General features: G+C 41.8%; 1 protein-coding gene across 1 annotated transcript in view; it reads right to left on the reverse strand.

Annotated features, from left to right (window-relative positions):
• LOC150088168 (tachykinin-like peptides receptor 99D) overlaps positions 1-16,275 on the reverse strand; it is a 377,178-nt gene that overhangs the window by 20,235 nt on the left and 340,668 nt on the right. The window contains exon 3 of the mRNA XM_090370597.1: positions 15,835-15,985. Coding sequence (XP_090226723.1) covers positions 15,835-15,985 — 151 coding nt within the window. The remainder of the gene's footprint in view (positions 1-15,834; positions 15,986-16,275) is intronic.

Here is a 16,275-nt window from a genome sequence, read left to right on the forward strand (position 1 = left end):
GCAAAATACTCATTTAGTTTGTTAGCTACCTGAGCAGGATCATCAACAGTTGACCCATCGATATCAAGTGGACCAATCTGATTCATCCCCTTCCTTCTAGAGTTTACATAAGTAAAGAACTTTTTGCTGTTTCTCTTTGCAGCCTTTACCAAATATTTCTCGTAATCTTCCTTTGCCTGCCTAACCTCCTTTGTGACTTGGTTACAGACCAGCTTATATCTAACATAGGCTTCTGTTTCACCTGTTATTTTATTTTTATCCCATGCATTTTTATTCTCTGTCACAGTTGATTTAAGCTATCAACTTCTACAACGACAATCAACCACCCTCTGGCTAAAGGCAAACTTCCGCACATCTATCCTACAACTGTCTTTCCTCAATTTAAATTTATGCCCTCTCAGGTGATTATTCTGAGCAAGAGGAAGAATCTCATCGGCATTGAGTATGCTCAAATCATTCAAGGCCTTATACACTTCAGTCAGATCACCTCATAAGTGTTCTAGTCTCCAGACACTGTAATTTGCAAAACTTAAACCTTTCTTCGTAAGAGCAACCCTTTGTTTCGTTCACTAATCTTGTTGCTCTTCTATGTACTCGTTCCAACAGCTCTTCATCCTTCTTAAAATGTGGACATCAGACTTGTATACAGGACTCAAGGTGTAGGCTGATGATTTCTTTATACAAGGGGTTAATCACATCCTTATCCCTGCTCGAAAAATTCTTGTACATCATTGCCAAGACACCATGAGCTACACTTGCAGACCGTCTGCATTGCTCATAAACTTTATATCTGACTGTACAATGACTCCCCAGGTCTTTTTCATTCTCTGCCACCGTCAGTATAGTACCACACAATTGATACGTTACCATAGAGTTACTGCTTCCCATATGCATTACTTTACCTGTAGACAGTTGTCAGTGTTAAACTTGAGTTGCCACCTCTCAGCCCATCTGCTCAACTTTTCTATATCCTGTTGCAGTAGCGTACTATCATTAGTGTCATTCACAACACTGCCAACCTTAGTACCTTAGACATTAAGCCTGATATACCATCATCAATATCATTACTAAATACAGAAAACAACAATGGACCCAATACTGAACTCTGGGAGACTTCATTTATAGCTCGGACACAGCTTGGGTTTGTTAAAGGGAAGTCCTGCCTGACCAATTTGATTGGATACTATGATGTGGTCACAAGGAAACTGGATGCAAAGAATAATTTTGATATCATATATTTGGATCTTAGAAAGGTTTCTGATACTGTTGCGCATAGATTACTGATGCACAAATTGGAGCAATGTGGTGTTAGAGGAAAAAATGCTTCTATGGATAAAGGTGTGGTTGAGGGGGAGGACAGAGTGGTAATCAAGGGACACTGCTCTTCGTGGACTAATGTTATTAGTGGAGTCCCTCAGGGTTCAGTGTTGGATCCATTGTTGTTTCCTGTATTTATAAATGATATTGACGATGGTATATCAGGCTTAATGTCCAAGTTTGCAGACAATACGAAAGTTGGCAGGGTTGTTAATGACACTAATCACAGTACGCTGCTGCAACAGGATCTAGAAAAGTTGAGCAGATGGGCTGAGAAGTGACAAATAAAGTTTAATATCGACAAATGTAAAGTACTACATATGGGAAGCAGTAACCCCAGAGTAATGTATCAACTCTATGGTAATACACTGACAGTGGTAGAGAATGAAAAGGACCTGGAGGTAATTGTGCAGGCAGATATGAAATTTACTGAGCAGTGTAGACTGCCTGCAAGAGTAGCTCATGGTGTGTTGTCAATGATATACAGGAATTTTTCTAGCAGGGATAAGGAGGGCACAAAAGGTGATATAGTTGTACACGTTGGCACTAATGACATTAAGAGTAGGAGACCGGCGGAATTACTTGACAAGTACAGGTCACTGATGAAAAAAAGCCGTGAATTAGGGTTGAAATTGAAAGTGTCTGCAATTCTGCCCAGACACGATAGGAGGGAGTATATGATGAGAGCCCTGTCAATCAATTCGGCCCTGGAAAGATTGTGCAGGGCTCAAGGGGTAGAATTTTTTTCAGCCTGGTCTGTACTTGTTAACAGGAGAGACTGCTTCTACAGGGATGGGATACACTTAAATAGAAAGGGTGCAAGAATGTTTGCTGATGCTATCGAGGCAATGTTAGGTGGGTCGGAAAACTGCTAGATTGGGGGGATACAAGGACTAATAGATTAACAGTAGCCACTGGCAGAGGTGAAAGTGATTCTTGCACTGCTTCTATTGGAATGAGCCGCAGCCTGGAAAATAAGATGCAGGATATTTCAGAGACTGCTGGGAATCATTGGGGTACAAGTAAACACATGGGTTGTGTTAGGGTAGCTAAGAAAAAGAACAGGTGCATGTATACTTGTGTGTACACCAATGCTAGGAGTTTAGTAAATAAATTTGATGAATTTGAGGTATTGCTCAAAACATCAAAGGCAGATATTGTGGGGATTTCAGAGACGTGGTGTCACACAGATATAAGAAATGCAGAACTGGAATTTGGGGAGTACAATGTCTACAGAAAGGATAGACAGGATAGGAAGGGAGGAGGGGTTATGCTATTAGTTAAAAAACATAAAATCCAAGGAAGTGAAGCCAGTCGACATCGCTGGACAGTGCAGTGTCGAGTCAGTTTGGTGTGACATAAGCATTGGGAGATCAAAATTGAGAGTAGGAGTGTGCTATAGGCCTAATGACTCTGATGAGTATAATAAGAAACTGTTCGGAGAAATAGAGTGGGCCAGTAAATCAGAGAGTCTTATAATGGGGGATTTTAATTTCCCAGATATTGACTGGAATTTGGGGGCTGGTCACTCACACAGTAGCAAGGCTTTTGTGGATTTATTGGATGATTGTTTTCTACATCAGCATGTTCGGGAGGCAACTAGAGGGAGTAATACTCTTGATTTGATTATCAGTAGTGATTCTTCATGCATTAAGAATCTGCAGATAAATGAACCACTTGGTGGCAGTGATCACAGTGTGCTGAAGTGGGAGTTACTCAAAGAGGTAACTACCATTAGGGGTAAAGGGAAGGGGTATTGCTTTCGTAAAGGCGACTACAATGGACTGAGACAGTATTTAAATTCTATACAGTGGGATCAACTGATGATATTGCCAACAGCAAATTCAAAATGGGAAGCATTCAAAGAACTTATTGTGGAAGCTACTAGGCTTTACATACCAACTAAGAAATATTGTTCAAGGTTTAGGCCTAAATGGTTGTCAGATGAACTAATGAGGCATATGGCAGAGAAGAAAAATGCATGGGATACATACAAATTAACACGTGACACGGATGCCTATGATAGATACAAGTTGATCTGTAACCAAGTTACAAAGGAGGTTAGGCAGGCGAAGGCAGATTACGAGAGATCCTTGGCAAGGGATGCGAAGAAAAACAGCAAAGAGTTCTTTACTTATGTAAACTCTAGAAGGAAGGGGATGAATCAGATTGGTCCACTTGAGATCGATGGGTCAACTGTTGATGACCCTGCTCGGGTAGCTAACAAACTAAATGAATATTTTGCATCGACATTCACACATGAGGAGTTATTCAGCGAGGGGAATGCCAGAGGTGTATTCAACTCTAGCAGTAAGCTAGAGAATCTTGTAATAACTGAGAGCAAAGTGGAGGAGAAATTGTTGAAGATAAACACAAGAAAGGCACCTGGGGTGGATGGGATCTATCCAGTTATATTAAAGGAGGCAGCAAAGGAGGTAAGCAAACCCTTAGCCATAATTATGAGAGCTTCCTTGGACTCAGGGGAGGTACCCATTGACTGGAGATGTGCAAATGTGACCCCAATTCACAAAGGGGGATCAAAGGCTGACACAAGTAATTATAGACCTGTGAGTTTAACTTCTGTTCCCGGAAAATTAATGGAGGCACTGGTGAAAGAAGCACTGCAGGATCATCTAGACAAGACTTCAGTTATAGCTAGGACACAGCATGGTTTTGTTAAGGGGAAGTCTTGCCTGACCAATTTGATTGGATACTATGATGCAGTCACAAAAGAACTGGATGCAGGGAATAACTTTGATATTATATACTTGGATCTTAGAAAGGCTTTTGATACTGTTGCACATGGAAGACTGCTGCACAAATTGGAGCAGTGTGGCATTGGAGGCAAGTTGCTGCTATGGATAAAGGGGTGGTTGAGGGGGAGAAGACAGAGAGTGGTAATCAATGGACACTGCTCATCGTGGACTAATGTTATTAGTGGAGTCCCTCAGGGTTCAGTATTGGGGCCTTTATTGTTTTCTGTATTTATAAATGATATTGATGATGGTATATCAGGCTTAATGTCCAAGTTTGCAGACGATACGAAGGTTGGCAGGGTTGTCAAGGACACTACTGACACTATGCTGCTGCAACAGGATTTGGAAAGGTTGAGCAGATGGGCTTCGAGGTGGCAAATGAAGTTTAACATTGACAAATGTAAAGTACTACATATGGGAAACAGCAACCCCAGAGCAACGTATCAACTCTGTGGTACTACACTGACAGTGGTAGAGAATGAAAGGGACCTGGGGGTGGTGGTGCAGGCAGATATGAAGTTCTCTGAGCAGTGCAGACGAGCTGCAAGAGTAGCTCATGGTGTATTGTCAATGATATACAGGAATTTTTCTAGCAGGGATAAGGAGGTGATTATTCCCTTGTATAAGGCAATGGTCAGGCCACACCTAGAGTACTGTATACAGGCCTGGAGGCCTCATTTCAGGAAGGATGTAGAGCTGCTGGAACGAGTACAGAGAAGGGCAACTAGATTGGTGAATGGGACAAAGGGGTTCTCTTACGAAGAAAGGCTTAAGTTTTGCAAATTACAGTGTCTGGAAACTAGGCACCAGCGGGGTGATCTGATAGAGGTGTATAAAGCCTTGAATGGTTTGAGCATGCTCAATGCTGATGGGATTCTTCCTCTAGCTCAGAAAAATCACCTGAGGGGGCATAAATTCAAATTGAGGAGGGACGGATGTGGGATGGATGTGCGGAAATTTGCCTTTAGCCAGCGGGTGGTTGGTGGGTGGAACAGACTTCCATCCCTTGTCGTGGAAGTTGATAGCCTAAATAAGTTTAAGGCTCAGCTGGACAGGTATTTCGAACGAACAGAGGGGTGAAGTGGAAGTGGTTATTTTTATTTATTTATGTTACTTTTTTTTTTTTTTTTTTTTTTTTTGGCTGATGCTGCATAAGCTTGCTTTCTTGCGTCAAATGCCTCTACTAATGCTAATGCTAATGCTAAAAGGAGGTGGTTATCCCCTTGTATAAGACAATGGTCAGACCACACCTTGAGTACTGTATACAGGTCTGGAGGCCTCATTTTAAGAACGATGTAGAGCTGTTGGAACGAGTACAGAGAGGGGCAATAATATTAGTGAATGGAACAAAGGGTTGTCCTTACGAAGAAAGGCTTAAATTTTGCAAATTACAGTGTGTGGAGACTAGGCACCAGCGCTGTGATCTAATAGAGGTCAGTAGTGGTCAGCCTTGAATGGTTTGAGCATGCTCAATGCTGATGGGATTCTTCCTCTTGCTCAGAATAATCGCCTGAGAGGGCATAAATTCAAATTGGGGAAAGACGGTTGTGGGATAGATGTGCGGAAGTTTGTTTTTAACCAGCGGGTGATTGATTGCTGGAACAAACTTCCATCTGTCGTTCTAGAAGTTGATAGCTTAAATAGATTCAAAGCAGAACTTTACAAACATTTGGAGCGAGTGAATTGGCGAAATAAGGGTTTTCTTTTTTTTTTTTGACTGATGTATAATATCTGGCTTTCTTGGATCATGTGCCTTTGCTAATGGTAATGCTAGATTCAACCCAGAACTAGAAAAACATTTGCAGCAAAGTGGTTGGATGAAATGAGCACACACACATATACAGATATGCCATATTCCCCCAACAGTGGGGTAATATGGCCACACGTAAAAATGTAAGTTGTAAGTCTTTGTAAGTTGGGGAAGCCATAGATTCCATTAGCATGTAGCAGTATCAAAGTATTATCGATATCTAAAAATTGGTCACACTTCTCATGCATGTACACAACCTTCCTTCTCACGGGCCATGGGCCGTTCAAGCAAAACTGCGTGCACTGGGCATCCCAGAGGATTTCGGCTGCCCATGCAGAGAACCAGAAACATGGCAGCATATTATGCACCAGTGTGAACTGTATGAGGATCTCAGAAGCCTACTAATCATTAAGATACAATACATACCGAACAGTGAGGAACACCAACTGCTGGACACGCCCAATGAATTCACAGCCCTCAGCTGCTATGCTCAAGAACTCTTCTCCAGAAGGAAGACCTTAACAGCCATCTATCAGGACGAACCAAGCTGAAGAAGCTACAACCTAAAATGATAAATAGCCAAGGCAACAAAGCATAACATGGCAAATAAACTAATAAAGCACAGATAAGGCAACCAAGCATAACATGACAATTAAGTGCAGATAAATCCTCATAAGAATAACACGCTGATCTGGTAACCTGACAATGGAAAAGACTTGACGGGACCTCCACCGGATTTGACAATGCAGCAATGCTTCAAAGGCAAAGACGAGATAAAACCTTAAGAATAACACACACCGAACTGGTAACTAGACCACGCCAAAGATTAGACAGACCCACTGGACAGAGCTCGATCCCAGCACTAAAGCCACCAAGAAGCAAGATTAAATGTAATCTTGCTTCTTGACAAATGCAGCGATGCACCGGACTTGATAAATGCAAAAGGCAAAGTTGAGGTCAATCCTCAAGAATATAACACCAACCTGGTAACTTTACCTTGGAAAAGACTGGATGGAGCTATACTACAGAAATGACGCCACCAAGAAGCAAGACTAAAGGGAATATCACCAGAATTGACAAATGTAGCGATGCTGCAAAGCAAAGTCAAAACTTCACAAGAACAACTGGTAACTATCTACCACAGAGAAGACTAGATAGGATGGAGCTGTACTCAAAGAATGACGCCGCAGAGAAGCAAGACTAAAGGAAACTGCACCGGACTTGAAATGCAGCGATGCTGCAAAGGCGCCACATGGTGAGCTGCACAGCGCCCCAAGTGCTGTACCTTTTGTTCGACATTCCTGGCGGAGGGGAGGAGCCATATTGCTGGCGCGTCCCCCTCAGTTCCATCTTTCTCTGTGGTGGGGCATGGGAATGCCCCACTGAAACCTGGGTTCGCCTTCCCTATCGACTCCATACTTCTATCTTTCTCCCCTCAGCCTTCAGTCTCCCTGCCCTCAATCTACCTGTACACATGCGACAGCCCCACACGTTGAAACTTAAATTACGTCCAATTTTCGGCTTTCAAACGCCAGCGCAAACCACACGCAATCTAATGAAGAAGAATATACGCGTTTTTTTTAATGAAAACTCCAAACATAAGAGATATTAGAACCTATAGTACTTAGTACCGTGCTTGGGTTGAAGGATGAGAAGTCAAAAGAAGATATTTGTTGCCATTAGACTTCAGTAGAATTTAATTTTCAGGAAATACGTATGAAGGAAGGTTGTTCCAGAAAACGGCAGTTGAATGAATAAACGAGGAAGATAAAAGTTGGTTCGGTGATTTTGAAGTTGGACAATAAACGGTTGTTGGTGGTGGCCGCACGTGTTCGGACTGTTTTCAAAGAGAGCGGGAATTATAGAAGCCAATTCAAAAGAACAGTGCCCATGGAAGTATCTGTAGAAAAGGTATGCAGCAGAAATAGTACGTCTATGAGACAGCGAGTGGAGAACCTCTGTTAGAGAGGAGTCATTGATTGACCTAACTATCCTCTTCTGAATGGAATCTAGAAGCCTGAGAGAGAGGTTTTGGGCGCATCGATTAAGATGTGAGAACAATATTTCATGGAAGGCCGGATTTGCGATTTCTACAGAGTGAACAGCTGTTTGGAAGAAAAGTAACGCCGAGAGCGATAGAGAAAACCAAGTCTTTTAGATGGAGATGAAGAAATATTTGTAATGTGCTTGTGTCAAGAGAGATTAGAAGTCAGGGTAATCCCCAAAATTGAGATATATCATTTTGCCTAGAAATTGGAGTGTCACCAAAGATAAGCATAGGAGCAGAAGAATCCTTATTGTGAGACAAGAGAAGACTGAGTTTTAGAAGGATTGAAATCAACTTAGTTGTCTTTGCCCCACTGGAGATCGGCATTTAAGGAATTGGTAGCGGTTATTCGAGAAGTTGAAGATGATTGAGCAGGGCAAGGTTTCTCAAAATGAAAAGTGGAATGCAATGTGCTATCATAGGTAAACCTATGGATAGCACTTCCAGTCGATGGAAGAAAGTCATTAATATACAAGAGGAAAAGAGTGGGGGAAAGAACTGAACCTTGGGGAACACCAGCATTAGTGGAGAAGTTAGAATATAGAAAGCCATCTACCATCACCATCGGTGAGCGATCAGAGAGAAAACTGAATAAATAATTACAAAAAGCAGTTGGTAAACCATAAGATGGAATTAGAAGACCTTTGTGCCAAACACGATTGAAACCCTTTGATATGTCAAGAGCAACTGCTTGTGTTTCACCACACTTTTCCGTTGGATTTGTCTATAAATGAGTAACATGAGCCAGAAAATCACCAGTGGATCGACACTGACGGCATCCATACTGGCGATCGTTGATCAGAAGGAGGTTTTCTAGGTAGCTTAAGAGTTCGCGGTTAACTGATTTCTCCATTACTTTAGAAAGAGTAGAAGTAATTGCAATGGGACGAAAATTGGATGGGAGGGAATTGTCATCCGTTTTAGGAACTGGCTGGATATGAGCAAATTTTCAAACAGAAGGAAAAACACCTTTTGAATATGAATAAAATAAGAAAGTGAAAAAAAGGCAAAGAACAGCAGTAAGTTCAGGAGCACAGGTTTTGAGAACAAATGGAGAAATACCATCAGGAACTGGAGCTTTCTTAGCATCAGGATTCATCAAAATCCTTCTGAGATCCTTTTGACAGAAGACCAGAGGGGGCATTGAATGGGGCGTTTTGGGAATGGTGGGAGGTGTTTTACCAAGATCATTAATACAGGAGTTGGAAGAAAAATATAATGCTAGCAGGTCAGCTTTATCCTTGGCCGAAGTGACAACAGGGCCATCTGGTTTTGACAGAGGTGGGAGCAGAGATGGACAAAATTTGCGGCCAATAGCTTTGGCAAGAGACCAGAATGCTCGGCTATCATTAGGACAAGAAGCAAGTTTTCTACTCTTAGCCTGTTCAGAATCTAGTTTGGATTGATTAATAACTGCTTTACAATTGTTGCGAGCTTTGGTGTAGGCAGAAAATGAAACTGAAGAATTGGAAACAAGCCAATTACGATATGTAACAGTCTTCTCTTGAACAGCCTTAGCACATTTATGGGAAAAACAAGGTTTTCCAATAAATGTGCTAAGGACGAGATTTTAAATTGGATTGTAAAATAAAGGATTACATTCCTACAAGAATAACTTCACTGACACGATCTGAGCAAACGTTGACATCAGAAGTTTAGAAACAGTAATCCGACCAATGTTATTTGTTATTTGGTTTTTAGGAGCATTAGCAACTAAGGCCATATTGCTCCGAGATATGCGGTGGTCATTCCCTGACTTTTCCGCATCCTCCGTATTTGGTGGTGACGGGCTCGAACCCCGGTCTAATCAAGAAGAGTGTGCTACGCACTGCTGCTCCTTCCCACCTGGCTACGGAGGCGCCATAATCCGACCAAGGAAAAGAAGAAAAGAAGTCTCGCAGGTCATCCCATTATGCATTCTTGTAATGCCAAACAATACGAGGTTGGGAATAGCCATGAGATAAAGGCTCCATTGGAGAAGAGAATTACCAAGTTGTGATCTGAGGTGCCTAAAGGACAACTCACTTCGACCGTGTACTTAGAAGGGTTGTTTGTGATAAAAAGATCAAGCGTATTGGCTGTATGATTAGGATTGTCCGGTATTCTTGTAGGTAAATGAACAATCTGTGCTAGGTCATTAATAATTGCAAAAGCCTCAGCATCTCGACCTGCTGGGTCGGTGTGACTAGAAAACGGAAGCCAGCTGGAGTTGTGAACATTAAAATCACCAAGGAAAATTACTTCACTGTTAGGAAAGTTGGACTGGAGAAAGTCAAGTTGCAAAGAGAGGAAGTCAAAGAGCTCCAAGTGATTAGTGGAGTTGGGAGAACGGTAGAGACAACAGATGAATTTGACACAGTGAGGTAGAGAGATTTTAAGCCAGAGAAGATCGAAAAGAGGAGATTCCAAATTACGAAGTCTATGATTGGGAATATCGGAACAGACATGCCCAAATACTACCTTTGAGGCGAAAGGAATCATACAGCGAATAGTTTGGGCATCTGAGATGAGCAGTAGTTGAATCAACTGATAACTGAGATTCTGTCAGAAAAAGTACATGGGGTTTGGCAGACTGCAAGTGGAAATGGACATCGTTGAGATTCAAATTGAGACCATATATTTGTGAAATGAACTAGGAAGTGTTTGGGAAGTTTAGATCTTTTCGCAGATAAGATCACTGTATTAGTTTGACAATAATGATGTATTCAATAGTAACAAAACGTGTGGGGGAAATGCTGTATGAAGTAATGAAATTTTTGGATATAGCGTACACATGGTACGAATATACCTAGATCCTTGACAAAACCTGGCCTCGACAATGCCTCCCGCATATACACTACTCGGACTCCTTCCCTTCACTATCTGGCAGAGTAGAGGTAGCAAGATTATAGACCAGCAGATACGGAAGTCTCCTAAAGAGTTACCAATAGGTCCGGTGCGGTGTACTAACTAGCGACCGGCCTACGAACACCGTTTTAGAGCTGTATCCTCGAAATGAAAGGAAGAGAGTGTACCTACATGTATATTTTATATATGGACACCATTTTTTTTTCAGGCCTTAGCCACGGAAATCTTAGGAAATTAGGTGGCAGGACCTGCCAGGGTGTATATACAGGGTTATTCAAAATGAAGTCCGGGGTTTCAGAATTTTTTTTTGGGAGAGCGTATGTGTCATAATCATTTGTAGCCATCTCGAAAGAACACATAATATCTCAAGTTTCGTTCCCACGTTCGCGATGCTCGGTATGCTGCACGGCTAACCACCAGATGGCGTTGGACGCATACCGCCGTGCAGTCGTTCGTTTTCCTGTGACGACAGTTCTTCTCTGTTGCGAATGGCTTCGGAATGTAATGAGAAAGCTTTTACTGTGTTGGAGTTTCATGTAAGTAAATCTGTTACTGTTGGGCAAGGCCACTTTGCTGACAGAGTGATTTTTTTCTGATGAATCGACCTTCCATTTCTCGGGGAAAGTGAATAAGCAGAATGTGCGATTTTGGGCGATTTCAGTGCGATTTCACTAAAGGCTCTCATATTGAACATTTATGAGGTATAAAAAAACTTCATTACTATACTTGCATTCTGGAAATATTTCTTTCTTCCTATGTCTGCTCATGTGTGTACAGGAATTGTTTGAAACCCCGGACTTCATTTTGAATAACCCTGTATAAGCTACTAGGTTCCTGAACTGCCTCCACGGGGCGAAAGTGGGGCAACGTTGGGCCCTAACAGGGGTCTAGCGGCTAAAGGATCAGATGAACAACGGTACACGACACTAAACGGTCCAAGATCTGCACACGTTTAAATCTCTGCCATTTACAGCTTACTGTAATACACCAACAACGTAAACTACGCGGAGATAGGGGAAACCCCTGGTGCCGCTTGAATTTAAACACGCACTTATACATATGGCCACTCTGCCCACGAATAGCACCTATGCAAACAAAGAACAACCAGCCATATGTGCTAATTGCTAAATAAATCTACCCCCACCAACATTCTATCAGGGACTCAACCTGCGCAATATATTTTAAAGTCAAGGATATGCACTAGTTACGCATAAACAATGGATAGAAGACCAACACTAAGAGAAACTCGGGAGTTAAAATTCATTCAAATTCATTCTATTAAATGCGCGGAGAGTGGCTTGGTCAGCCACTGTCCGCGCAAAGAGTACGGACAGTGGCTGACCAAGTAAAGCATAGAGACAAATGATTGGTTGGATAGTTAGTTTGATGTTTAAATGGCGCATTGGCCAATTCAAAATTAAAGCCGATCAAATTGCACAGGGCGAACGCATAAGACATACTATTACAAGAACCATATACACACATGAGAAAAATCTTATCCCAACCAGTACAGGGTAATGCAAACCACTTCGGAAGCACTATGGGCAGCAATCGCAGTAAGAAACACCGACCTCTCAGTTACTAAGATTTCAACCCTTTGCACACCCACAAACAAGTGCATGTGCTCATATCAATTCAGTCTTTGGGTCTTTTCACGTTCTTTCGAACTACAGTAAACCTGGACAACCCATTTCAAACACTCGACTAATTTAATATACACAGCACTTAATGCTTTCCAAGGTGGGAGGGGATAAACTTCTCATCGCAATGGACGCAAATCGTCACTCTCCAATGTAGTACAACAGAACAGCAGAGGCACCAGAAATGGTGAAGAACTACGAAACTACATTATGTCATACAAACTATTTTTAGGTCACCCGAATAATTAAAATTCATCTGCCGTGCTGTATGTCTTATGTCTGTTAATTGCGTGCGTTCTATGGTCGATGTGTCTGTTTTTCTGTACGAAAAACCAAACCTCAGTTTCTGAGATAATAACCTTGCTATCTACGCCTGAGACCAACTAACTCAGCCACGGAATGAAAAAAGCCCATTAAAGTTCCTCGCGTCATCAACGGGATTCGAACCCGGGCCTTTTCCACCCGGTGTGGGAGAACGGTGACGATACCACTGTGCAACAAGCGCAGATACATTATGCCATCAAATATCTGAATTTTAAACCAGCCTGGAAACCTTCCAACCTTCAGCAGTACCCTCTGCGAAAGCACAATCGACGTGACCATAGCCTCGCCATCCATCCAATTAAAAGTACAATTACCAATTGGAAAATTAATGATTCGTGGACGATGTCTGACCACAGAGCGATCGCTTTCTCCTCGCGTCTCTTTGTAGATCATATTTACTGATGTATTTCCTCATACTTCAACCAGCAGAAGATTATGCTAACCTCTTAAGTACCAGCAAATCTCCAGGCTGGTCACATGGGGTTGTCCTCCGGACCCGGTCCTTTGACTATTCTTCTGGTCCATTGTTTTGGACGAGTTCCTATAAATGAACCTTGAGTGTGCCGTGCCTTCGCAGACGACCTAATCTTTGTTATCCATGATTTTTCTCCAGTCCAGTTGGAAGTCAACGCCAATCTGGACCTCAGAAAGCTCCAGAGCTGGGCCTTCACACACCGGCTCACTATTTCTGGTGAGAAAACCAGGTGTATTTTACTCAAGGGATCGGTTCAACTAACCAGACCACCAACCATAAAAATTAATAGTGCACCCATAAAATTGTTCCTTGAAATAAAATACATAGGCATCATATTCGATATGAAGCTGACATTTCACCCGCATCTCATTCACGTCGTAACCAAAATTAGGAAATACATTGCACTTATTGCCAAAATTAGTAGAACAGACTGCGGTCTTAAACGAAGGGCACTTGCACTAATATACAAAACCAGCTTCTTGCCAATTGTCTGCTACAGTGCCGCAGTGTGGTGTACTAGAGCCAATATCCAGCGAAATAGAGCTAAGTTGGATTCAATTCAGAGAGCTATGCTCCTCACAGTTACTATAGCCTGTTGCACTGTTAGTACGCCGACCCTTCAAGTCCCAGCTGGATATCTACCACTGTATCTTGAGGTGATTAAGAAAGGCCTATTTCAAAGACTAAAGAAAGGTATTCCCTCAGATTATTGACATCCACCTTGATCTGGCCAATGATCCCAAAAGAGAGAGAGAGAAAACGTATTGCAAACTTTTCGAAATCTGGCAAGACTCTTGGAATAACACAAGAAAAGGAGCTATTACCAAACTTTTCCTACCTTCTGTCGCCCAAACATGCCCAAAGTCTCCGCTCTGGTTTTCACCGGGCCTCCAAATAACGTTTACTTACTGGACACGGATCCTTCAGGAATAAATTAACAGATCTGGGCATCGAACAAAACCCATTTGCACATACGGACAGCCTGAAAGATGAGAGCATGTAATGTACTACTATCCTCATTACGAGGATTACAGGACAAGACCGATAACAAAAACACATGGGAAACTACCATCAGGAACGTCTACTTCTGCAAGATGAGCTTTACTACCATGGCCTTACCGAGTTTGCTAGATTAACCTTCCAACTCAGACAAGAATCTCCTAGTTAACAGTTCTATAATACAAAGGGAATCATACCTAAATCCACTGCGGGGTATCGCGAAAGAGGTACTAGTTTATCTTACCCCGTAGGGGTAAGATAAACTAGTACTTCTTTCTAGAAGGGGCGGTACGGTACGCCCCTTCTGGGGTAGGATTAACTTCAAACCCTGCTGACACCTTTGGGTGTGGGATGACTTCGCACCTGTATACTGGAAAGTGGATCAAGTACTACAAACACCTTCGGGTGTTAAATACGCCCTTTTGTAGGGTAACTCTAACCCTGCAACCTTTTTTTTTTTTTTTTTCTTTCTTTCCTTGGCCTTGGGTTTCTCAGACCATGGGGTTTCCAACCTTCATTCCCTCCTCACCTTCCTCATCTGGAGGACACCTTATTTCTATATTTCTTTTTTCCTTCCCCCTCTTTAGCCGTCCCCCTCGCTTTTTTTTTTTTTTTTTTTTTTTTTCACTCGGTCTGTCAGGAAGCTCAGGCGACCCTGTCGGAGGCCAGCCAGAGGATGATGGGCAGCCTGGCTCACCGCCCAGTAGTGGTGAGCAACGCAGGGTGCCACTAGTGGCCCTGCGGCCAAGAACCCAGAGCCACAACAACGGAACATAACACTACACTGACACAAACTAGACATTACACTTTATCTGGCTTTTACAGAGATTCTGTACTTCTTCACAAAATACTAAGGCGCAGATGTGGGAAATCACTGGGGGAGCATTCCACAAAACAATATGCCACTGCAATATTCTGATGTTATTCTTTCAAATCACGCATTCACAATCGTTGATTAGTAACATGGAGCGCGCTGTTGGATGGCTGAAGGCATAAGGGTCACTTCTTTAAAAATGCCACAATGTCCAGCGCACCGAATTGTCTATACAATCAGTGTAGGATATAATATTCATGGTTCCATGCACTATGACCAGTGAACCTAGTGTATACCTCTTCCTCCAAACGTCACAGTCGGGACAAAACCGAGTGAGCATTCTTCAGGCATCCGACATATCAAAACATCACCATCAGAACGGAAGAGCGTAAGGTTGACTCATTGCTCCACAGGATCGATTTCTATTGATCTACAGTAGAGTTGGTGTGCGTTTGGTTTTGTTATGAGTGGATTCCGGGTGGTACACTTCTTCCATGAAAATTCACAGCTTCTTTACGTGTCGTGAAAAAAAAAACAGGTTTTCTTGTGTCTGCACTTTAAATTATCGGTGTGCTTAACGAAGTTGCAGATCTCAGCAAAACAGGCCACCGGTATTGTGACAAAAAGCATTTCAACGTCTATATATATAATTTTTAACATTTTAATTTAACAAAAGTAATATTTTATTTACATGTCTCGTAATTTTGCATTAAGAGCGGTATTATGAAGAGTTGTTATTAAAATGTTCTAAAATTCACATTTTATTATGGCTAATTAGCTTAAGAGTGATGAGCTGCTTTATTATTCAGGCCGAATTAAGTCATACGAAATGATCGTAATATAATTACAAATGGTTAATAATTACCTTTCTTTTCGATTTGATACTTTCAATCTGTTTCGTTGTGCATTCTCCGATACTCTGACTTCCCCAAAGTTCTCGTCCCACACGAGAATACGTATAGGTCATTGAGGTTATAGGCAAAATGTAAGTCACAACCAGTATTAGAGAATTATATCTGCAACGAAAGTATTTTCAATTACAAAATTCTTTTTATTTAACTATTTAACCACAAAAAGATCAGCTAAGTTTCCTTAACCAATGTATACAATACAATTCTTTCAGAAAATATATGAAAATAAGAGAAAAAATATTAACTTAAATTTCATATTATGTAAGGTACTCTCAATAGAAACCAGCTTGAGGACCGTTCGCTCTGATCTGCTAAAGCAACAGATATCTGAGCAAATTATCTTCCACAGAATTCCTTGATCTGCTGGAAGTAGATTATTTGCAGTTGGGTTTTAA

The sequence above is a fragment of the Mastigoproctus giganteus genome, chromosome 3, assembly GCF_048544385.1.
Source record: "Mastigoproctus giganteus isolate SK-2022 chromosome 3, ASM4854438v1, whole genome shotgun sequence".
Lineage (NCBI taxonomy): Eukaryota > Metazoa > Arthropoda > Arachnida > Uropygi > Thelyphonidae > Mastigoproctus > Mastigoproctus giganteus.